The sequence below is a fragment of the Callithrix jacchus genome, chromosome 2, assembly GCF_049354715.1.
Source record: "Callithrix jacchus isolate 240 chromosome 2, calJac240_pri, whole genome shotgun sequence".
NCBI classification, from domain to species: Eukaryota; Metazoa; Chordata; class Mammalia; order Primates; family Cebidae; genus Callithrix; species Callithrix jacchus.
In genome coordinates this window covers 109,931,607-109,956,578 of record NC_133503.1, presented here as the reverse complement: position 1 = coordinate 109,956,578, position 24,972 = coordinate 109,931,607, and the positions used below count along the sequence as shown (strand labels likewise).

At 36.7% G+C, this 24,972-nt stretch overlaps 1 protein-coding gene and 1 long non-coding RNA gene across 4 annotated transcripts in view; one reads left to right on the top strand and one right to left on the bottom strand.

Annotated features, from left to right (window-relative positions):
- Positions 1 to 18,643, bottom strand: part of LOC103791482 (uncharacterized) — a 104,112-nt gene extending 85,469 nt beyond the window's left edge. Inside the window, exon 1 of the long non-coding RNA XR_013532575.1 lies at positions 18,559 to 18,643. This is a non-coding gene — a long non-coding RNA (uncharacterized LOC103791482). The remainder of the gene's footprint in view (positions 1 to 18,558) is intronic.
- Positions 18,644 to 18,759: 116 nt separating this feature from the next.
- Positions 18,760 to 24,972, top strand: part of FAM174A (family with sequence similarity 174 member A) — a 45,850-nt gene continuing 39,637 nt past the window's right edge. For all 3 annotated transcript variants that reach the window (XM_002744744.5, XM_017969764.4, XM_054252103.2), the window contains exon 1: positions 18,760 to 19,362. In XM_002744744.5, the coding sequence (XP_002744790.1) occupies positions 18,929 to 19,362 (434 nt within the window). In that variant the 5' untranslated portion in view covers positions 18,760 to 18,928. The remainder of the gene's footprint in view (positions 19,363 to 24,972) is intronic.

Genomic DNA, 24,972 nt, shown 5'->3' with positions numbered 1-24,972 from the left:
CTATATGTTTTAACAAAAAACACAGGAAGCCCTACGTAGCAAGGGGACGGCGTTCTTCACAACCCAGCAGCCCCTACAGGTCAGCAGAAGAAGCAGGCCTAATCTCCCAGCATAAACAAAAAAGACACAGGAAACTTCCCTAGTAACCTGAAGGAGTCCCTAGAAACCCAGTAGCACCCCCCTACAGGCAGACCTCATCAAGTGACCTCATCAAGCAGCTCTCTGACACCACAGACAGGTAAATCCACAAAGATGGGAAAAAAACAGCCCCAAAAAGGTGGAGTCATCAAAGACCAGAGCATCACTTCTCCTTCAATGGATCACAACTTCTCAACGACACAGGATTACAACTTGACCAAGAAGGAGTGCAAAGAAATGACGGAAACAGGATTCAGAAGATGCATAATAACAAACTTTTCAGAGCTATAGGAACACGTTCTAACTTAATGCAAAGAAACCAAAAACCTTGAAAAAAGGTTAGATGAAATGCTAACTAGAATAACCAGCTTAAAGAAGAACATAAACGACTTGATGGAGTTGAAAAACACAGCACGAGAACTACGTGAAGCAAACACAAGTTTTAATAGCTGAATGGATCAAGCAGAAGAAAGGATATCAGAGACCGAAGATCAACTCAATGAAATAAAAAGAGAAGGCAACACAAGAGAAAAAAGTGTGAAAAGAAATGAACAAAGCCTCCAAGAAATATGGGATTATGTGAAAAAACCTAATATACGCTTGATCGGCGTACCTGAATATGATGGGGAGAATGAATCGTAGCTGGAAAATATACTCCAGGATATTATCCAGGAGTACGTCCCAAGCCTAGCAAGGCAGTCCAAATTTCAAATTCAAGAAATATAGAGAACTCCATAAAGATATTCCTCAAGATGAGCAACCCCAAGGCACATAATCTTCAGATTCAAAAGGGTTGAAATAAAGGAAAAAATGCTAAGGGCAGCCAGAGAGAAAGGTCAGGTCACCCACTGAGGGAAGCCAATCAGACTCACAGCAGATCTCTCGGCAGAAATCCTACAATCCAGAGGAGATTGGGGGCCAATATTCAACATCCTTAAAGAAAAGAACTTTCAATGCAGAATCTCATATCTAGCTAAACTAAACTTCCTAAGTGAAGGACAAATAATATCCTTTACAGACAAGCAATGATTGAGAGATTTTTGTCACCACCAGACCTGCCCTACAAGAGCTACTGAAAGAAACACTAAGCATGGAAAGGAAAATTTACCAATCACTGCAAAAGCAAACCAGTTGGCAAAGACCAAAAATGCAATGAAGAAAACAAGTCAACTAACGAGAAAGAAAATCAGATAGTAACAAAATGGCAGGATCAAATTCACACATAACCACATTAACCCTAAATGTAAATGGCCTAAATGCCCCAATCAAAAGACCCAGACTGGCAAACTGGAAAAAAAGTCAGAATCCATCTGTGTGCTGTATTCAAGAAACCCATCTCACATACAAAGACACACATAGACTCAAAATAAAGGGATAAAAGAAGATTCACCAAGCAAATGGAGAAAAAAAAACAAGGAAGGGGTTGCAATTCTAGTCTCTGATAAAATGGACTTTAAGCCAACAAAGATCAGAGGAGACAAAAAAGGACATTACATAATGGTAAAAGGATCAATCCAACAGGAAGAGCTAATTATCCTAAATATATACACCCCAACACAGGAGCACCTAGATACATAAAGCAAGTTCTTAATGACCTAAAACGAGATTTAGACTCCCACACAATATTAGTGGGAGACTTCAATACTCCACTTTCAATATTAGACAGATCAACGAGACAGAAAATTAACAAGGATACCCAGGACTTGAATACAGAGCTGGACCAAGCAGATTTAATAAACATATACAGAACGTTCCATCCCAAATCCACAGAATATACATTTTTCTCAGCACCACATTGCATTTACTCTAAAATTGACCACATAATTGGAAGCAAATCACTCCTTAGAAAATGCAAAAGAATGGAAATCATAACAAACGCTCTCTCAGACCACAGCACAATAAGAGTAGAACTGAGAATCAAGAAACACACTCAAACCCACACAACCACTTGGAAACTGAACAACTTGCTTCTGAATGTTGACTGGATAAACAATGAAATGAAGGCAGAAATAAAGATGTTCTTCGAAACCAACCAAAATGAAGACACAACTTACCAGAATCTCTGGGACGTCTTTAAAGCAGTATAGAGAGGGAAATTTATAGCAATAAATGCCCACCAGAGAAGAGAGAAAAGATCTAAAATCGACACCCTATCATCAAAATTGAAAGCACTAGAGGAGCAAGATAAAAAAAAAAAACTCAAAAGATAGCAGAAGACAAGAGATAACTAAGATCAGAGTAGAACTGAAGGAGACACAAAAAGCCCTTCAAAAAAAATCAATAAATCCAGGAGCTGGTATTTTGAAAACAACAACAAAATAGACAGACTGGTAGCCAGATTAATAAAAAAGAAAAGGGAAAAGAATCAAATAGATGCAATAAAAAACAATAAAGGGGATATCACCACTGAACCCACAGAAATACAAACTACCATTAGAGATTACTACAAACAGCTCTACTCACATAAACCAGTAAACAAGGAAGAAATGGATAAATTCCTCGACACTTGTACTCTACCAAAACTAAACCAGGAGGAAGCTGAAACCCTGAATAGACTAATAACAAGGGCTGAAGTAGAGGCAGCAATCAATAGCCAACCAACCAAAAAAAGTCCAGGTCCAGACAGGTTCACAGCCAAATTCTAGCAGACGTACAACGAGGAGCTGGTTCCATTCCTTCTGAAACTGTATCAAACAATTCAAAAAGAGGGAATCCTCCCTAACTCATTTTATGACACCAACATCATCCTGATACCAAAACCAGGCAGAGACTGAACTAAAAAAGAAAACTTCAGCCCAATATCCATGATAAACATCAATGCAAAAATCTTCAATAAAATACTGGCAAACAGATTGCAACAGCACATCAAGAATTTTATCCATCACGACCAAGTAGGCTTCATCCCAGGGATGCAAGGCTGGTTCAACATATGCAAATCCATAAACATAATCCATCACATAAATGGAACCAAAGACAAAACCACATTATTATCTCAATAGTTGTAGAGGAGGCCTTTGATAAAATTCAACAGCTCTTCATGTTAAAAACTCTCAATAAACTAGGTATTGATGGAACATATCATAAAATGATAAAAGCTATATATGACAAACCTACAGCCAGTATCATACTGAATGGGCAAAGGCTGGAATAATTCTCATTGAAATCAGGCAATAGACAAGGATGCCCTCTCTCATCACTCCTATTCAACATAGTATTGGAAGTTCTAGCCAGAGTAATCAGGCAAGAAAAAGAAATAAAGCATATGCGAGTAAGAAAGGAGGAATTCAAACTCTCTCTAATTGCAGATGACATGACTGTATATCTAGAAGACCTCATCGTCTCAACCCAAAATCTTCTAAAACTGATAAGCAACTTTAGCAAAGTCTCAGGATAAAAAATCAATGTGCAAAAATCACAAGCATTCCTATATACCAATAACAGACAAACAGAGAGCCAAATCAAGAGCAAATTCCCATTCACAATTGCTACAAAGAGAATAAAATACCTAGGAATACAACTAACAAAAGATGTAAAGGACCTCTTCAAGAGGAACTACAAACCACTGCTCAACAAAATAAGAAAGGACACAAACAGATGGAGAAGCATTCCATGCTCATGGTTAGAAAGAATCAATATTGTGAAAATGGCCATAATGCCCAAAGTACTATAGATTCAATGCTATCCCCATCAAGCTACCAATGACCTCCTTCACAGAACTGGAAAAAAACACTTTAAACTTCATATGGAATCACAAAAGACTCCACATAGCCAAGACAATCCTAAGCAAAAAGAACAAAGCTGGAGGCATCACATGGCCAGACGTCAACTATACTACAAGGCTACAGTATTCAAAACAGCATGGTACTGGTACCAAAACAGAGACATGGACCAATGGAACAGAACAGAGACCCCAGAAGAAACACCACATGTCTACAACCATCTGATCTTTGACAATCCAGCAAAAACAAGCAATGGGGAAAGCACTCCATGTTTAATAAATGGTGTTGGGAAAACTGCCTAGCAATGTGCAAAAAGCAGAAACTGGACCCCTATCTGTCACCTTACACTAAAATTAACTCCAGATGGATCAAAGATTTAAACATGAAACCTAACACCATAAAAACACTAGAAGAAAATGAAGGCAAAACCATCCAGGACACAGGCATAGGCAAGGACTTCATGACTAAAACACCAAAAGCGATGGCAACAAAAGCCAGGATAGACAAATGTGATCTAATTAAACTCCAGAGCTTCTGTACAGCAAAAGAAACTGTGATTAGAGTGAATCGGCAACCAACAGAATGGGAAAAAATTTTTGCAATCTACCCGTCTGACAAAGGGCTAATAACCAGAATCGACAAAGAACTAAAACAGATATATAAGAAAAAAACAAACAACCCAATTCAAAAGTGGGCAAAGGATGTCAACAGACACTTTTCAAAAGAGGACATATATGAGGCCAACAAACATATGAAAAAATGCTCATCATCACTGGTCATTAGAGAAATGCAAATCAAAACCACACTGAGATATCATCTCATGCCAGTTACAATGGAGATCACTAAAAAATCAGGAGACAACAGATGCTGGAGAGGATGTGGAGAAATAGGAACACTCTTGCACAGTTGGTGGGAGTGTAAATTAGTTCAACCATTGTGGAAGACAGTGTGGCGATTTCTCAAGGATCTAGAAATAGATATTCCATTTGACCCAGCAATGCCACTATTGGGTATATACCCAAAGAACTATAAATCATTCTACTATAAAGACACATGCACATCTATGTTCATTGCAGCCCTGTATACAATAGCAAAGATCTGGAACCAACCCAAATGCCCATCAATGATAGACTGGAGAAAGAAAATGTGGTACATATACACCATGTAATACTACATAGCCATAAATAATGATTAGTTCGTGTCCTTTGTAGGGACTTGGATGAATCTGGAAACCATCATTCTCAGCAAACTGACCCAAGAACAGAAAGCCAAGTACTGCATGTTCTCACTCATAGGTAGGTGTTGAACAATGAGAACACATGGACTCAAGGAGAGGAGCATCACACACGGGGGACAGTTGGGGGATGGGTAGGAGAGAGACAACAGGGGGTGGGGAGAGAGGGGAGGATGGGGAGGGATAACATGGGGACAAATGCCAGATATAGTATGCACCTAAAGTAAAATTAAAAAAAAAAAAACAGTCAAATCAAAATTAAATTCAAAAGTAATTACAATAGTCTACGAAATAAAAAAGAACCAGAAAAATAATTCTGGAAATATAAAAAAAAGGTTATATAACACCCCCAAAAGATCACACTAACTCTCCAGCAGTGGCTTAACCCAAGATAAAATCATTGAAATACCAGATAAATAATTCAAAGGGTTGATTACTAATTTACTTAAGGACATACAAGAGAATGGTGAAACCAACATAAAGAATCTTTTTCTAAAAAAAACTAATATAAATAAAAAATTTAAAAGAGGTATATATACTAAAGAAAAATGTATCATAACTTCTGAAAATAAAAGAAACATTTAGGAAACTACAAAACACAGCTGAAAGTATTAACAACAGATAGACCAAGTATTGAATTTCAGAGGCTGAAGACAAGGCTTTCAAATTAACCCAATCAGATAAAAAAAAATGAAGATAAAAGAATTAAAATAAATGAACGAAGTCTCCAAGAAATATGGATTTATGTAAAATGGCCATATTTAATCATTATAGATGTTTCTTTGCAAGAAAAAAGCAAAATGTTTGGAAAACTTTTTGTGGGAAGAACTAAGAAAAATTTCCCTGGACTTGCTATAGCTTTTGACTTCCACATATAAGAAATGTAACTCCTGGGAGACTCACTGCACAAAGGACAATACCAAGGCATATAGTCATCAGGCTATCTAAAGTCAATGTGAAGGGAAGAATTCTAAGAGTAGTGAGACAAAAGCATCAGGTAACCTAAAAGCTGCCAGACTAATAGTGGACTTCTCAGCAGAAACTATACAAGTTAGGAGAGATTGGGGTACTACCTTCAGTCTTCTTATTTTAATTAATTAATTTATTTTTTATTATACTTTAAGTTCTGGGGTACATGTGCAGGATGTGTAGGTTTCTTACACAGGTATACACATGCCATGGTGGTTTGATGCACCCCATGAAACCATCATCTACATTAGTTATTTCTCCTAAGGCTGCCTCCCCTAGCCCCATACCTCCTAAACAGAGTAACTGTCAGCCAAGAATTCTGTATCTGGCAAAACTAAATTCCATCAACAAAGGAAACATAAAGTCTTCTTTGACAAGCAAATGCTAAGGGAATTTGTCACGTAAGGCTAGCCCTACAAAAAATGCTAAAAGGAGTTCATATTCTTGAAACAACAGATTGATACACACCAGAATAGATAACTCCTGCAAGTATAAAATTTATAGGACTTATAAAACAGTAACACAATGCAGAAAACAAAGTCACTAGGTAACAATCAATATGATGACTGGAACAATATCTCACATCTCAACATTAATATTGAATGTAAATTGTTTCTGTAACCCACTTAAAAGATACATTGTCTGAATAGATTTTTTAAAAATCATAAACCAAATATCTAATGTCTTCAGAAGACTCACCTAACATATAAGGATCCTTGTAGAGTCAAAGTAAATGGAGAGGAGAAAAATATTTCATGCAGATAGAAACCAAAAGTGAGCAGGAATAGCTATATGTATATCAGACAAAATGGATTTTAAACCAATTGTAAAGAGACAACAAAGGGTAGGAGGCAGGACTAGTTTGCAGCACCTGCTCATACAAGCAGAGCAGTGTGTGGAGACTTCCTTCCTTTGAAGGAACTGGATCACCATTACAGGCTCCCTGAGATGCCATAAACTGTGAGTCTGCTTGCTTTCTCAACAGGGAGGCTCATAGTCTGGGGCAAGTTCTCAGTCTTGGTCATCAACAGCTAGAAATACACTTGGTGCTGTTGAGGGGGCACGGTGGGCGTGAGACTGGCCTTTTGGACTGTGGGTGTGTGTGCGAATCAGATGAAGCCTGTGACTAATGGCTTTCCCCCACTTCCTTGACAACCTGTATAAATCAGCAAAGGCAGCCATAATCCCCCTGGGAATATAACTCTATTGGTCTGGAAACCCACCCCCAGGCCCACAGCAGCTACAGCGAGCCCCACCCAAATAGCTTATGAGCTCAGACATGCCTATCCCTGTCCCCACCTAATGGTCTTTCTCTAAAGGCCTTTGTAGCCAAAGACAATGGTCATAATCTCTTGGGAGTCCTACAGCACTACCCATCACCTGGGAAACCTGATTTCTTAACCATGTGCCCCTAGGGCAAGTCTGTATCCTCATTAGAGGACTGAGCTGATGCACTTTTGAAAAGCGCCACCTCCTGGCTGGAGCCCAACAAACATAAAGCCAGCACACTGAACAAAAACACAACCAAGGACCCTCACAAAGTCCACTTAATTCCCCTGCTATCTCCACTGCAGCATGCGCTGGTATTCATGACTGCAAGACCTGAAGAGAATTCCCATCACAAGACTCTGCCAGCATTCCCCAATACCAACTTGGACCCCAGTAGCTCCACTGGGTGGCTACGCCCAGAAGAGCAAAAATAATTATGACAGTTCAGCTCTCAGGAAGCCCCATTCCTAGGAAAAGGGAGAGAACACTACATCAAAGGGGCAGTCCATGGAACAAAATAATCTAAACATCAGCCCTTGTGTCCCAGATCTTCCCTCTGACATAGTCTACCCAAATGAGAATGAAGCAGAAAAGCAATTCTGGTACTATGACAAAACAAGGTTCTTTAACACCCCCAAAAGATCATACCAGCTAAGCAGCAATGGATCCAAATCAATCTAAAATTTCTGAATTGGCAGAAATATAATTCAAAAGGTTGATTATTCAGCTAACCAAAAAGCCATCATGGAAAAGTGAAGTTCAACTAAAACAATTCAAAAAGATGATACAAGAAAGGAAGTTCTTCAGTGAGATAGACAGCATTAAAAAAAAAAAATCACAACTTCCAGAAATCAAGGACACACTTAGAGAATTGGAAAATTGAAAAATGCAGTGGAATGTCTCAGTAACCGAATCAAACAAGTGGGAGAAAGAAATTCAGAGCTCAAAGACAAAGCTTTTGAATTAACCCAATCCACAAAAGATTCAGAAAAAAGAATAAAAAATAAAGCATCCGAGAAGTTTGGAACTGTATTAAAAGTCCAAACCTAAGAATAACTAGTGTTCCTGAGGAAGAAGAGAAATCTGAAAGTTTGGAGAACACATTTGAGGGAATAATGAAGGAAAACTTCCCCAGCCTTGCTAGACACATCCAAATAAACATCTGGAAAATTCATTGCAAAGAGATCATTGCCTAGGTACACAGTCATCAGTTTATCTAAAGACAAGATAAAGGAAAGAATATTAAGAGATGTGAAGCAATAGCATTAGGCAACCTATAAAGGAATACCTATCAGATTAACAGCAGACTTCTCAGAAACACCCAACAAACTAGAAGGTATTGGGGTACTATTTTTAGCCTCAAACAAAACAATTAATAAGGCAAGAATTTTGTATCCAGTGAAACTAAGCTTCATAAATGAAGGGAAGATCCAGTCTTTTACAGACAAACAAATGCTGAGAGAATTTGCCACTACCAAGCCAGCAGTACAAGAACTGCTAAAAGGAGCTCTAAATCTTGAAACAAATCCTCAAAAGACACCAAAATAGAACATCCTTAAAGCATAAATCTCACATGACCTATACAACACCACCACAATGGAAAAAAAAAATGTATTTGGGCAAAAAATAGCATGATGAATATATAGTACCTTACATCTCAAAACTAGCATTGAATATAAATGTCCTAAATGCTCCACTTAAAAGATACAGAATGGCAGAATGGGTAAGAAATCCCCAAGCAAGTTTATTCTGTCTTCAGGAGACTCACTAACTCACAAGGAGTCACATAAACTTAAGGCAAAGGAGTAAAAAAAGATAGTCTATGCAATGGATACCAAAAGTGATCAGGAGTAACTATTCTTATATCAGACAAAACCATCTTTAAAGCAACAGTAATTTAAAAAGATACACATTGTATAATGGTAAAAGGACTAGTCCAACAGGAAAATGCCATAATTATAAATATATATGCATCTAACACTAGAGTTCCCAAATTTATGAAATAATTACTACTAGACCTAAGTCATGAAATAAACCAAAACACAAAAATAATGGAGGACTTCCATACTCCACTGACCACAGCAGACAGGTCATCAAGACAGAAGGTCAACAAAGAAACAATGGACCTTAATTATACCCTACAACAAATGGACTTAACAGATATTTACAGAACATTCTACCAAACAACTGCAGAATATACATTCTATTCATCAGCACATGAAACATTCTCCAAGATAAACCATATGAAAGGCCTCAAGTCTCAGTACATTAAAAAAAAATTGAAATTGTATCAACTACTCTCTCAGACCACAGTGGAATAAAATTAGAAATAAACTCCAAAAAGAACTTTCAAAACTATGCAAATGAATTAAAATTAATAACCTGCTTCTGAATGATCATTGGGTAAATAATAAAATCAAGGTGGAAATTTAAAAACTTTGAATTGAATGATAATAGTGACAGAATCTACCAAGACCTCTGGGATACAGCAAAAGCAGTGCTAAGAGGAAAGTTCACAGCATTAAATGCCTATATCAGAAAATCTGAAACAGCAAAAATAGATGATCTAAGGTTACCATCACAGAACTGAGAAACAAGAATAATCCAAACCCAAACCTAGCAGAACAAAAGAAGTAATAAAGATCAGAGCAGAACTAAATGAAGTTGGAACAAAGAAAGAAGCAAAAACAATACAAAAGATAAATGAAACAAAAAGCTGGTTCTTTGAAAAGATAAACAAAATTGATAAACAATTAGTGAAATTAACCAAGAAAATAAGAGAGAAGAGCCAAATAAGCTCAGTTAGAAATGAAATGGGGCTGTGTGTGGTGGCTCGCACCTGGAATCCCAACACTTTGGGAAGCTGGGGCGAGTAGATCACTTGAGGTCAGGATTTTGACACTAGCCTGGCCAACATGGTGAAACCCTGCCTCTACTGAAAAAGCAAACATTAGCTGGCCATACTGGTACATGCCTGTAATCCCAGCTACTCGGGGGGCTGAGGCAGGAAAATTGCTTAAACCCTGGCAGTAGTGGTTGCACTGAGCCGGGATCACACCACTGCATTCCAGCCTGGTGTGATCTCGACAGAGCGAGACTCTTTCTCAAAAAAATAAAAATAAAATAATAAGAAATGAAATGGGAGATGTTACAATTGATACCATAGAAATACAAAAGATTATTCAAGGCTACAATGAACACCTTTATCTACATAAAGTAGAAAACACAGAGGAGAGAGATAAATTCCTGGAAGTATACAACCCTCCCAGATTAAACCAGGAAGACATAGAATCTCTGAACAAACCTTTAACAAGTGGCAAGACTGAAACGGTAATTTAAAAATTGCCAACCAAAAAAAAAAAAGCCCAGGACCAGATGAATTCATAGCTGCATTCTATCCAGTGTTCAAAAAAAATTGGTACAATTCCTATTCACACTATTCCAAAAAATAGAGAAAGATGTAATCATCCTTAAATCATTCTGTAAGGCCAGTATCACCCTATTATGAAAACCAGGAAAGGACATAATGAAAATCAACAGACTAATATCCCTGAAGAGTGTAGGTGCAAAAATCCTTAACAAAATACTAAATAACTAAATCCAACAGTATATCAAAAAGATAATCTACTATGATCAAGTGGGTTTCACACCAGGGCTGCAGGGATGGTTTAACATATGGGAGTTCATAAATGTGATACACCACATAATCAAAATTAAAAACAAAAATCACATGATCATCTCAACAGATGTGTAAAAGCATTTGACCAAATCCAGCATTCCTTTATGATTAAAACCCTCAGGAAAATTGACATAGAAGGAACAAACCTTAAGATAATAAAAGCCATCCATGACAAACCCATAGTCAACATTATAATGAATGGGATAAAGGTGAAATCATTCTCCCGGAAGACTGGAACAAGACAAGGATGCCCACTTTCACAATTTCTATTCAATATAGTACTAGAAGTCCTAGCCAGATCAACCAGACAAAGGAAAGAAACAAAAGGTATCCAAATTGGTAAAGAGAAAGTCAAACTGCTTGCTTGATGTTATGATCATATATTTAGAAAACCCTAAAGACTGATCCAAAAGACTCCTAACAACTGCTAAATGAATTCAGCAAAGTTTCAGGATACAAAATTAATGAACACAAATCCATAGCTCTGCTACATACGAAAAGTGACCAAACTGAGAATCAAAAAAAAAAAAAAAAAATTAAATACTTAGGAATATACCTAGCCAAGTACGTGGAAGACCTCTACAAAGAAAACTACAAAATACTGCTGAAAAAAATCATAGACAACACAAACAAATTGTAACACATCCTATGCTCATGGATGAGTAAAATCAATATTGTGAAAATAATCATACTGCCAAAAGCAATCTACAAATTCAGTACAATTCCCATCAGAACACTACCATTATTTTTCAAAGAACTATAAAGAAAACATCCTTAAATTCATACAGCAACAAAAAAGAGCCCACATAGCCAACGCAAGACTAAGCAAAAAGAACAAATCTGGAGGCATCGTATTACTGAACTTCAAACTGTACTATAAGGCAATAGTCACCAAAACAGCACGGTACTGTTTTAAAAATAGGCACATAGACCAGTGAAACAGAACATGGAATCCAGAAATAGAGTCAAATACTTAAAGTCAACTGATCTTCAACAAAGCAAAAAAAAAAAAAAAAAAAAAAAAAATGTGGGGAGAGGACAGCCTATTCAACATATGGTGCTGGGATAACTGGCAAGCCACATGAAGAAGAATGAAACTGGACTCTCATCTCTCACCTTATACTAAGTCAACTCAAGATGGATCAAGGACTTAAATCTAAGACCTGCAACCATAAAAATTCTAGAAGTTAACATTGAAAAAAAAAAAATCCCTTCTAGACATTGACATTGGCTTGGTTAAAGACTTCATGATGAAGAACCCAAAAGCAAATGCAACAGAAACAAAGATAAACAGATGAGACTTAAACTAAAAAGCTTCTGCATAGCAAAAGAAATAATCAGCAGAATTAACAGACAACTCACAAAGTGAGAGAAAGTCTTCACAATCTGTACATCTGACAAAGGACTAATATCTAGAATCTATAGGAATTGAAACAAATCAGCAAGAAAAAAATCGCATCAAAAAATAGACTAAGGACATGAATAGACAATTATCAAAAGGAGATATACCAATGAACAACAAAAATATGAAAACATGCTTAACCTTACTAATTATCAGGGAAATGCAAATCCAAACCACTATGTGATACCACCTCATGCCCAAAAGAATGATCATCATTCAAAAAATCAAAACATAAGAGGAATTAGCAAGGAAACAGTGGAAAGAAAACACTTTTATACTGTTGGTGGGAATGTAAATTAGTACAACCAGTATGGAAAACTGTGGAGATCCCTTAAAGAACTAAAAGTAGACCTACGATTTGATCCAGTAATCTTGCTACCTGGTACCTATCCAGAGGAAAAGAAATCATTATATGAAAAAATATTTGCAATGCATGTTTATAAAAGCACAATGTGCAATTGCAAAAATATGGAAGCTGTCCAAATGCCCGTTGATCAATGAATGGATAAAGAAAATATGATACACACACATGTGCACATGCACACACACACTCACATACATACACACCATGGAATACTACTCAGCCTAAAGAGGAATAAAAAAATGGCATTTGCAGCAACCTGGATGGAACTGGAGACAATTATTTTAGGTGAATAACTCAGGAATGGAAAACCAAACATTGTATGTTCTCACTAATAAGTGGAACTAAGCTATGAGGAGGCAAAGGCAAAAGAAAGATACATTGGACTTTGGAGATGTGGGGGAAAGGGTGCAGGTGGGGAGGCAAAAAGACTACACATGGGTATAGTGTACACTGCATGGTTGATGGGTGCACCAAAATCTCAGAAATCACCACTGAAGAACTTATTCATGAAACCAAACACTACCTGTTCCCCAAAAACCTATTGAAATAAAAAAAATTTTAAAAAAGATTTAATATAAAATACAACAAATACCATTATATCATGATGAAAGGATCAATTCAACAAGAAGAAATAGCAATTCTAAACATATATGCACCTAGGTCTGGAGCTCCCAGATTCATAAAGCAATTACCACTAGATCTAAAAAAAGAGACAGACGGATACACAATATTAGTTGAATACTTCAACACTCCACAAGCATTGAACAAATCATCAAGGCAGAAAGTCAACAAAGAAATAATGAACTTAAATTGCCCTCCAGAACAAATGGACCTAACAGATATTTATAGAACACTCTAACTAAGAGGTGCAGAATATGTGTTCTTCTCATCAGCACACAAAACATTCCCCAAGCACATGATGTAGTTTAGATGTTTACCCAGCATCATTGACCTGCTTATTCAATCTGCCATAGGTTTTTGGTATACTTCTTGTTTTATTTTTTATTTTTTTGACTTAGGTTGAAATTGAAGACACATACACTACTCTTGGCCAACATCCTAGCCTAGTGTCCTACAACCTCAAGAAAGGGATTTGATTTACAATACCGTATTATTAACTATATTCAACCCACTGTGCAATAGAACATCAGAACTTATTCTAACTGTAATTTTGAATATCTCTGCATAGCTAGAAGAGAGGAATTTGAATGCTCCCAACACACAAAAAAGACAAATGTTTGAGGTGATTAATATGCTAATTACCCTGATTTGATCATTACACAATGTATACATGTATCAACACATTGCATTGTACACTATAAAAATGTAAAATTATTGTCAATTAAAAATTTTTAAAAAGAGCTTTGAAAAGTTTACAGAATACATATATATATAACTATGAATAAAATTTTTATATGTCTAATTAGATATATATAAGAAAATATCACTCAACTAAAGAAAATAAGCTAAGGGAAATAGAAACTGGGAATTCCAGAGTTAATATCTACATTGTTCCTATATTTTGTTTAACAATATCTGTTAATCATGAATGACAAGAGGATACTAATAAATACGCCAATCCTAGAAACATACACTGAACATCCTGTTACATGATTATTAGCATAATCTCATAGCAGCAGAAGAAAGATGAAAAGGAAACTGTAATTTAAAGGCTTCCTGATTAATCTGAAGCCAAGACAAATATATGGGATGGAAAAAAAAAAGGTGCGTATTCAAGAATGATGCTGATCATAAGACACTATGTTAAAAATTATTTTACTTGTCACCAGAGAAAAAATAATCCCATTCTAAGAATGTATTATTCTAAACTTTTTGATAAACACTTTAAAAACATGTTGTGTGCTTTGATGTGATTAATTAATTCATTTATTCCTTGTTTCAACGGACCAAATCTGTATTGAGCACTACATGAATATCCCCAGTAACCTCTAAGGGTATGGTAGCTGCTTTACACCCATAGTCATAAGGCGGTCTGCTCCACTTTCTGGCCACATCAGCAAAGCTCTAAGTTGACATCTGAAAATGTCATATGTGTGGGGGGTATGTGTGTGTATGCCACCTGAAAATTTGATATGTGTCTGTCAGCGGGGGGGGTGAGGGCCACAGAATACCACTAAGCCAAAAAATAAAGGAATAAAATCATGTATTTTGCATCAACAAGAATGGTACTAGAGATCATTATCCTTAGTGAAATCACTCAGATACAGAAAGGAAATAACTGCATGTTCTCACTTAGAAGTGGGAGCTAAACAGTGAGTATACAGGCACATACAGAGTGGAATAATAGACACTGAAGACAACAAAAAAAAAAGGTGGAAGAGGAAGGGTGGTGAGGTTTAAAATACTACCTATTGGGTATAATGTACACTACTCAGGTGATGGGTACACTAAAAGCCCAAACTTCACCTCTACACAATACACCCATAGAACACAACCATACTTGTACCCCTTAATATATGAAAATAAAAAATTAAAGTAAAAAATATTTTTAAAAAGATAAAAATTGTGAAATTCAAAGTTTCAAGTCCTTAGTATCTGATAGTCCTCTGATCCTAGGAAACTGTGAGACATCTGGAATAAATTTTAACTAAACGTATAGCCTGGCACCAAATGCAGCCAAGGTTAGCTTAAGTTAGTCAACCACAGCTTGGCAAAAAACATGGGAGAAGTAAATGCTGATCTGCTGTATGTCACTGATATTTCTATGGTTATTGGTTACGCCACATTATTCTAGCAATAGTTGATTAAGCAGCTAGGATCAAATCATGGAAATGCTTGACTAGGAGAATATAATAATGTGGCAGTTAATAATCTGTCTCTGCAACTAGACTGCCAGAGTTCAATATCCAGTTCTATTGTTAATAATCATGTGAATTTTGGCCAAATCAATTACCCTGTGTCTCGGTTTCTTCAACTGTAAAGTAAGAAAAATTACGGGGTATTTTTGAGACTTAAACAAGTTAATCATTTAATATTTGAAAGCACAATATCTGGTACATACTAAGTACTCAACTAGAATTCACAATCATTATTCAATACAGAAATGAAAAGTTCAGCTTTTACTCAGCAGGCCAATCGTTTTTAAGTATATTTTCATGAAACATAATTGTTCTGTCAGCTGTTACTGCTTTCCTTTAGAATTCTGTTAGTCTTTTCCCAGTATACAGATGAATTTAAGTAACTTGACACAAATTTCTCATTCTAAGAATTTTTTTCCCTCATATGTTTATCTCTTGTGCTTGGTAACTTGTTTGCAAGCCAACTGATAAGAAGTAAATGAACAAGTATATTAAAATTAAGAGAAAAATTCATAAAAAATCAACTTAGTTTGAAAGATATTTTAAATCGACATTTGTGCTCAAAATTGTACTTTGTATCACACAAGAAAAACAGAATATTTTCTCCTAGGAAAATTTTTCTTCATTCCTATGACAGGCTTCAAGATGTCATCATATAATGATGTTTTACAAATAATATGGTATTCTAAAAAGAGCAAAATAACTTCCAGGTATGTTGCCTGCTTAAGATCACTTTTCTTGAGAATTCAGTATCTCTGAAAAATCTGTTTGTTTCTTCTTGTTGTTGTTTAGTTGGTTGGTTGCTATAGGAAGAGAGATCTGAACTTAAACCGTTTATCTTGGAAGTAATATAGCCAGTTTAAGTGAAGGTAGAAAGCGCTGGGCACCAAACAGGTTAGTATGTAGCCCTAAGAGCTCTAGAAGCCTATAGGAATGGATTAATGGGTAAAAAGTTAGGGAAATGGACAGGATATGAAAATACCTGCAAGCAGGTAGTAAGGGAAAGGAAAGAGATTCTTAAATTTCAGTGTACCTGAAAATCACTCCAAGAGTTTGTTAAAAATGCATATATAGTCCATGTCCCCACTTCCAAAAACTCTGTCTAGAATTTCTGAAATAGTGATACAGAAACTTCAAATTTAACAAATTGCCTTTCTGATTTTGTTTTGGGTTGAGAGCTACATTTTGAGAAACATTAGAACATGCCTTTCTCTAATCATCTGGAAACAATAGTTTGACTCTAAGATTTCAGAATCATTTAGCACTTTGCATGTCCCAGTTATTGCCAAGGACTGCTGCAGATGGGAATTTGGGGTAATGAATGATACCAAGGTTTTATGCCTGCACATCTGGGAGAATTATGCCATTAATCATGATGAAGAACACATGACAAAATCAGATTTTGGAAAGAAGGAAACATAATGCACGTTTTCTTTTTCTCTTTCCTTTTTTTGACAAGTTCGATGTTGAATGTTTTGGGGAGGTGGCATTAACTTCTAACTCTATTCCATTTTTTGTGGGGGCAGGGAGAGGCATTAAATACAAACTCTGTTCCATTTGTAATGTGGAATGAAGTTCTGATTAAGCAAGATGGGAAATCACCAGGACTACTTTATTACCGATAAATACCATTTGGAAGCTGACGTTAGGAAGGGTGTACCACAAATGAGCTTCTTTACACTGAAACTCAACATTAAGATTCCTAATCCTTGCAATTCTGCCAGTCAGAAGCAACTGCTTCACCCTGCTCCCTGAAAGCAGCTAAAAGATATACAATCCTGTCTACTCTACCTAAAAGAGCAATTTACAAAATTTGTAGTATAGGTTGTATGTTTCATTTTAAAAACACAATTCAGATTTCAAAATTAGTGTGATTATTATCACCACTTGAACCTAAGTTCTATGAAGCAAGGATCAGTCACATTTGTTCACCACTCAATAATCAGAATGTAATCCCAGCACTTTGGAAGGCTGAGGTGGACAGATCACTGGAGGTCACGAGTTCCAGACCATCTGGACAACATGGTGAAACCCAGTCTCTACTAAAATATAAAAATTAGTTGGGCATGGTGGTGCATGCCTGTAATCCCAACTAGTAAGGAGGTTGAGGCAGGGGAAATCACTTGAACCCAGAAGACAGAGGCTGCAGTGAGCTGAGATTGCGCCACTGCACTCCAGCTTTGGTGACATAGCAAGACTCCATCTCTAAATAAATAAGAGTAGGAACGCTAAACAATTTGTTGAATAAACACATTTTAATAAGTTGGCAAATATTAATTTCTGATCTTCTTCAGATTTTTCGTTTGTTATCTGCACAAATCAAAGTTCCATATTACTATTAAGTCAAACAGGCAAGGAAGACATTATTGAAGATTACTGGCAGTCGGGAAAGGGGATAGAACTCTTCTAAGCTCAACTTAAAAAAAGAAAAAGCAGTAGTGAAGAGTTTTTAAGAGCTATGTTGGGAAAATCATGGGCTACCTGAGTTTGCTGATTGAGGTTACCAAAAAGGAAAAGTAAATTTTCTCCTCCACGAGAGGAGGTGGTTTTAAGACTTGAAGGGAGAAGCCCACAGTGGTTAGGCTCCTATCCTCCCACAAAAAAGAGATGGCTATCTTCCTTGCTGATTATATTTCAAAGGCATGGCTTCCATAACCTTGAGATAGTTTTCAACTACAAAACTGGCCACAACTTTTTAAAAACATTTACATCTGAAAAGAAAAGCGGAAAAAAATTACAATGCTAAAGTTTTCTAAAGTAAACACTCTTTAGAAAGGGAGGTGAGGTACCCACATGCTTAAGGCTGGTAATCCAGCTGAGGGAAACTAAGTCCCTCTGGCTTACTGCTTAAATGTGTTATTGCAGTTTGACACCAATAAATTCAGATTATGAGCTTCCATTCTCTCAAGGTTCCTGCAGGAGAGAGTTGCTGTACATATTACACAATCTATTTTTGGCTACTTACTTTGTTAATACGCATTTTTGACCGCTCCTCACTAACAGTGAAAAGAGCAAAAAGCTTCCAGAAGACAAGTCCTTGCGCGTTCCACAAGTGCGCGTGCGCACTCGGCACTAAGCCTCTGACGTCACCGAGGGCACCCGCCCCTACAAGTTAGCAACCGAAGGCGTCCTTAGCAGCAGTGGCCGCTGAGATGCACGAACTTCCGGTTCTCCCGGCAGCTGCAGCTGCCAGAGCCTCTGCCACCTGCCACGACCGGGCCTCTCTCTGGCGTTTGGTCACCTCTTCTTCATTTTCTTCTGCGCCTATGGTCCCTCTTGGAGCCAGCGTGGCGGGCCCGGCAGCCCCCGGGTGGTGAGAGAGCAGTCTGGAAACGATGAAGGCCTCGCATTGCTGCTGCTGTCTCAGCCACCTCTTGGCTTCCGTCCTCTTCCTGCTGCTGCTGCCCGAGCTAAGCGGGCCCCTGGCAGTGCTGCTACAGGCAGCCGAGGTCGCGCCAGGTCCTGGGCCTCCTGACCCTAGACCACGGACATTGCCGCCGCTGCCACCGGGCCCTACTGCTGCCCAGCAGCCAGGCCGTGGTCTAGCTGAAGCTGCGGGGCCGCGGGGCTCCGAGGGCGGCAATGGTAGCAGCCCCGGGGCCGGGCTTGAGGCGGAGGATCACGGAGGGAAGGCCGGGGAAGGCTCAGTGGGTGGCGGCCTTGCTGTGAGCCCCAACCCTGGCGACAAGCCCATGACCCAGCGGGCCCTGACAGTGTTGATGGTGGTGAGCGGCGCGGTGCTGGTGTACTTCGTGGTCAGGACGGTCAGGTGAGGCAAAGCCTCGGTGGGGCTCCCCCGTGGGCCTGAGATGCGCAGGCCAGTGATTTCCTCCAGCAAGGCTGACTTCTGTGACCCTTTCCCTGTTCCCCAACATCAGGGGTTCCTGCCTAAGAATGTAACTTGACTGTCTTAAAGGCCTGTTACTTTTGGGGCAATTTAAGCCCACAACTAATTGCTGCCTTTTGTTTATAAATTAGCGCCCTACCTCCAAATCTCTTCATCTCACCTACGAGCCACGTCAGCTTCAAAGGGCACCCTTTCTCTGATGGGAATATAATCTTTATTTCCTTGAATTTGACAAGTTTGCCTTGTAAAATACTTCTGCCTTTCTACTCTACATTTTGCCAGTGGTCAAAATTTTGCCAATCAGAATGCAAAGTCTTTAAAGAGAGGATATCTATCTAATAGGTTTGTGAGTCTTATAAATTTTTGTATAGTGCTGCCACTTAATAGGAATTTAATATGTATTTGAGTGGATTGATAGTAGTATAGAGGTGCCTTATTATGGCTATTTTATTTTTATAAAATTCGGGAGAAGAAAAGTTCTTCCTTACTATCAGTGTTTCCTTACTAGTATTAGCCTTTAATCTGCCACGTAAGTAATTCGCTTCTACCTAATTACTTGAGAATCACCTTCCTGAAGAGTTGGCAAAAAGAGCCAAGACCTCACAATTAGGAGAAGCCAGCAAAGAGACAAGGTGAAGGAAAGCTGTTAGCAGTTTCCTTCATTGTAAAATAAGTGTAGAGGGTAGGTTTGCAGATGGCTGGTTTTTTGTTTTCCAAATTACTGCACATTTTTCCCATAATTATGTTCTGTATTATAATTTAAAATATTTCTTTTAACTGATTATTTAAAGCAAAAGTTTCCCTTTAAACAAGTCATTATGATCATGAATGGAAAACCAACATCACTTGGCTGGTTAAAAAATAGTGTAAGCCAGAGGTTCTTGACATGTGGGCCAGGGAACCACAGAGGTGGGAGTTTCACTTAGACCTCTTAGACCTCTTCAGGGGATCTACAGTATTAAAATTGTTTTCAAAATAATACATGCTGTTAAAGGCCTTACAAATAGTTGATAGATATTGTTTCAGATTCCACATTGCAACTAACTTTGAAGAAACTGCTTGTCAAGTTTTGGTGTAGTAGTATGAAAAAGAAATAACCAGTAGTATATAAAAAGGCTGTTAAAATGTTTCTTTCTATTACAAGTTTATATCCGTGTAAAGATGGAATGACATTGTATGTTTCAACCAAACAACACATTGCAAAGGATTTAATGGAGAAGTCAATATAAAAATCCGTTTCCTATTTTTGTTTCTATTTTTTAACAACTTCTATCACCTTAAGCCAGATATTAAAGGGATTTGGAAATAAAAATCTAAATGTCATTGATTTTACATTTTTTTCTCTTTTGAAAATATAGTTACTTTTCATGGGAGTTATGTTAACCTGTAATGTGTTTACTCTTATTATTTTAAATCTGTTGATATGTATAGGTTTTCTCTGGTTTAATTAATATGTTAAAAGTTGTTATGTGTAATTCACATCAGTGTAAGTTCTTTCAGAGTCTTGAGTAATATTAAGAATGTAAAGAAATCCAAAACGTTTGAGAACCACGGGTATAAGCAATATTATTCAAGCTAGATAATGTTGGTTTACAAAGGCTGGCAAATCTGTGCTCACACTCTGTTAAAGAAGTTAGAAAATGTTCTGGAAGTGTTTAAAGCATATTACCACCAAATTGAGACTTTCTTCTTGATATAAAGAAAGATTAAAAGAATATTAAAACAAATTATTTTCCTCACTATATAACTAATGTTTCATGCTGTCTGTATATAGTTCCTATAAAATGGATATTTAATGCTGTCTGTATATAGTTCCTATAAAAATGCATGACCTCTTGAGTGTTCTATCTCTTTGACATATAAATTATGGGTATAATGATCATTTGGTGGAGATATTCCTTGCTTGTTTTTCCTTTTGCTTCCACCTTTTTAATAATTTTAAATACACATATTTATTGCCATTGATTTTCTGTCATTATTGTTGTAAAACTTGGACAGATACAGTCTTTCCAATCAGATTCTATTTGATGACTCAGAAACATGATGTGTGTTAACAGCCAAATTCTGAACTGTGGCTAATAAAAACTGCTTTCTTTAACCAGCATCTAACACATTCATGCAGCCCCAGTCCTACATACATTTAGTTGGCTGCCTGGCATCCAAGGCTTGACTGATGCTAACAGTGTCTGGGCAGTGTTCAGAACTCATACTTTTTTGCTTCCAGATTATAATTTTCTTCATTATTTTGGTGAATGCTCATTTTGGTTCCCATTTCAACACTATATGTGACAGTGCACTGAAATTAGTTATTTGTGCCAAGGGAAAAGAATGGGCCAAAAATCATTATTTTCTTAACTGATTTGAGGTGATGCAGAAAATATTTTACTTGTAAAATGTTATTACATTGAACTCCAGGAGACTTTCAAAGTGTTTTGTTTTCAGCTAATTCAGTTATAATGAATATGTGGGTAGCAATAACTTCCTTTTTGAGTAAACATTCCAAAGAACAGTCAGATTCTTCCTGTAAAATATATACATGTAGAAGGAACACGGTAGGGACAAAGAAGATTTCCTAAAATGAAAACTTAATCTCTAGGAGAAAAGACTTGTATGTTTTAATCTCCCCTTTATCCTCAGTGCCAAACATCATGTGCAGCATATGATGGGCACTGAATAAGTGAATGAGCACTTTTCCTCCATTATATTGCTGAACAGGTAGGTGATAAGGATTTGGAAATTTAAGAGTAATTGTTACTTACTGATAGAACAAAGAAATATGAAGATCTAAATTAATACTTATATTTCCTTCCTCTCAGTAGAACATTCTCCCCACAGTTTTGTATAAAGCTAGGGGCGGGGGGAAATCACTCTAGATGGTTGTTAGTTTGAGCATGTATGATAATTATATAAAAGCAATTTTTGTCATAATTGAATAATGATTCTTACCTTAAAAGCAGGGAATTATTTCCTTTTTCATGCCATGCCATTGCTGTTTTTTCACTTTTTATTCAGTTTGGAATATTGGTTTAACGCTCTACTTAAAAAAAAAAAAGAAAAACTCTATGCTCTTTAACAAGTGTCTTTCCAATTTCAAGAAAATATGATGCTCATGCTCATATGATGGAGATGAGCATAAAATTTATCATGATAGCCTTTATTTAAGCAGTCAATATTTATTCAGCTGACCAGTACTGGACACTGGGGATACAGTTTTGAGCAAAACAAGCATTTCTGCTTTCACAACCTATAATAGAGGAGCAGAGGGACATTAATCAAATAATCATAAAGATAAGTACACAAAGGGTGCTATAAAAAGGCATTAAAATGCAGATCCTACTAATACATAGCATATAGGGAATACACATTAAGTTACTTTGAATGCTTTACCAACTCTATAAGCTAAGATACAACATTAGGATTTTTCAAAGAACCATACTTTGTAATTGAAAGATTATTTTTGAGGTTTTACTTACCATCCTAATAGCTGATAGTTATTAATTGATAATTTATGTGTCAGATATAATGTCACATACTTTATGTGCATTTTCAAATTCTTGCAAAAACCTTCAAAGTAAGTAATATTATTCTTGCTAAGGAAATTTAGGCTGAGCAAGGTTAGATAATTTGCCCGAGGGTGTGCATGTAGGACCTGCTGGAACTTACCTTACATGTTCACCCATCATGCCACTCCCTGTAGTCTTTTAAAGTAACCAATTTAAAGTGATATTGCACATGAAAAAAAAAAAGAAAGAAAGAAAAATAAAGTGGATAGTATGTGCCCAGTGCCTTTTGGTTTAAAAAATATGATTTTGTTGGATGTTAAACCTCCAAATTTTACTTTTTTAAAAAAATCAGTTAATATTTATTGATTATCATGTTTGTGCCAAGGTGAAATAATTAAGTTTCCTACCTCAATGCCCTACATTCCTTCCCTCATCCAAAGATTTTCCTGATTTGCTACACACAGTCAGGGAATGGTTATATTTTAAAGAAACATCTGTTAATATGGTCACACATATTTCCACCTTAGTGAAGCAAGTCACTAATGATTTATGCATATGAGTTTAATAACCATTTCTCTTTTGTCTTGTTACTTAAGAATATGAGTTAAGTTTTTTTTTTCTCCTGCAAGTCCTATAGTTCTAGCCCTATTTTCAAAATTATAAAACATCCCTAGAAATCACTTAATTTAAGCAAAACTATGAGTACTTTTGACTATTTAATCATTTATGTGTTTAATGACTGTCACTTATTGAGTAAATATTATTTACCACCTATTATGTGCCAGTACTAAGCTCTGTGATGAGGATTAGTAGTGCACAAGGAAAATCCCCACCTTCATGGAACTTCCATTATAATTGTTTATATATCCTTAGAAACTGGAGTTTTTCTAACATGTGTAAATTGTCCTGGTTTGCCATTATTTATTTAGCCAGGCAGTTTATGTTAAATGTTTTGTATATAAAGAGACCCAGAAACTTGGAAATGCATTTAACAAGTCCAAGTTCTCAAGTAATGGAAAATTTTTTTTGCAATGAAGAAACTTCCCTTCACAAAATGTTTACTCATACACTTAAAATATTGTGAAGTATCAAGTTAGTTTGTTATGTGGTCAAGTGCCAAAATACCAGGATGATGACATAACTGACATGGCGATCAGTGTGAAGTGATAACACAATGCTCTGTTTTTAAGTGATATTTGTTATGTGTGCAGTTCTAGGAGGTAAAAGTGAAGATGTACTAATTTGTTGGGGGTGTTGAGGCTAGAACAGTGCTCCCTAACCTTGCTCATATAATGCCACACATAGAGATTGATACCTTTTTTGGGTAAATGTATGAGACTACCTACCCTGATATTTTCCACCTGTGACCCTGCCTAGTGCTCTCAAGAGCTGAGGAGATCTTTGTATCACTATATCAATAACCATTTGCTTGTATGGCACCCTGGCTGCAGAGATTTGTAGGGCAATACTGAATGTGGACTATGTAAAGTAGTTTGACAAGTTATCATATATGAACTACCTTTAAACCCACACAAATCTGTTTCTGATAAATTTGAATGTTTTATCTCTCAAACTGTTCTGAACATTAGGACTTCAAAGATAATTAAGACATCATATTTATTATCAAGGAGCTTATCTAGTGGAGGAGCACCACTGCTTTTTGTGGTAATAGACTAAACTTTTGAGAATATGGCAAGAGATCAAGCTATTTGGAGAAGGCTCCTCTTGAATCTCATTCCCATTGGTCAAGGCTAGTTGAAAAGTCACTTATGGCATAGCAAAAACTATTATATTCATATAGAAGACTGAAATTTTTAACTCTAGTCAGCATGATCTTTTACAAACTTGACCTGTAACTGAATCTGTTTTCAGTTGATCTTTACTTCTTGGATATATTTCATTTCACTCTTAACTGTGTGGCCAGGGAGAAGTATTAGATGAGAGTTATAGAAAGGGGTGCATTTAAGAATGGACTATACAGTTTTGTTTAAATGCCAGTAATGGGGAAAGAGCCAATATAGAAGGAAAT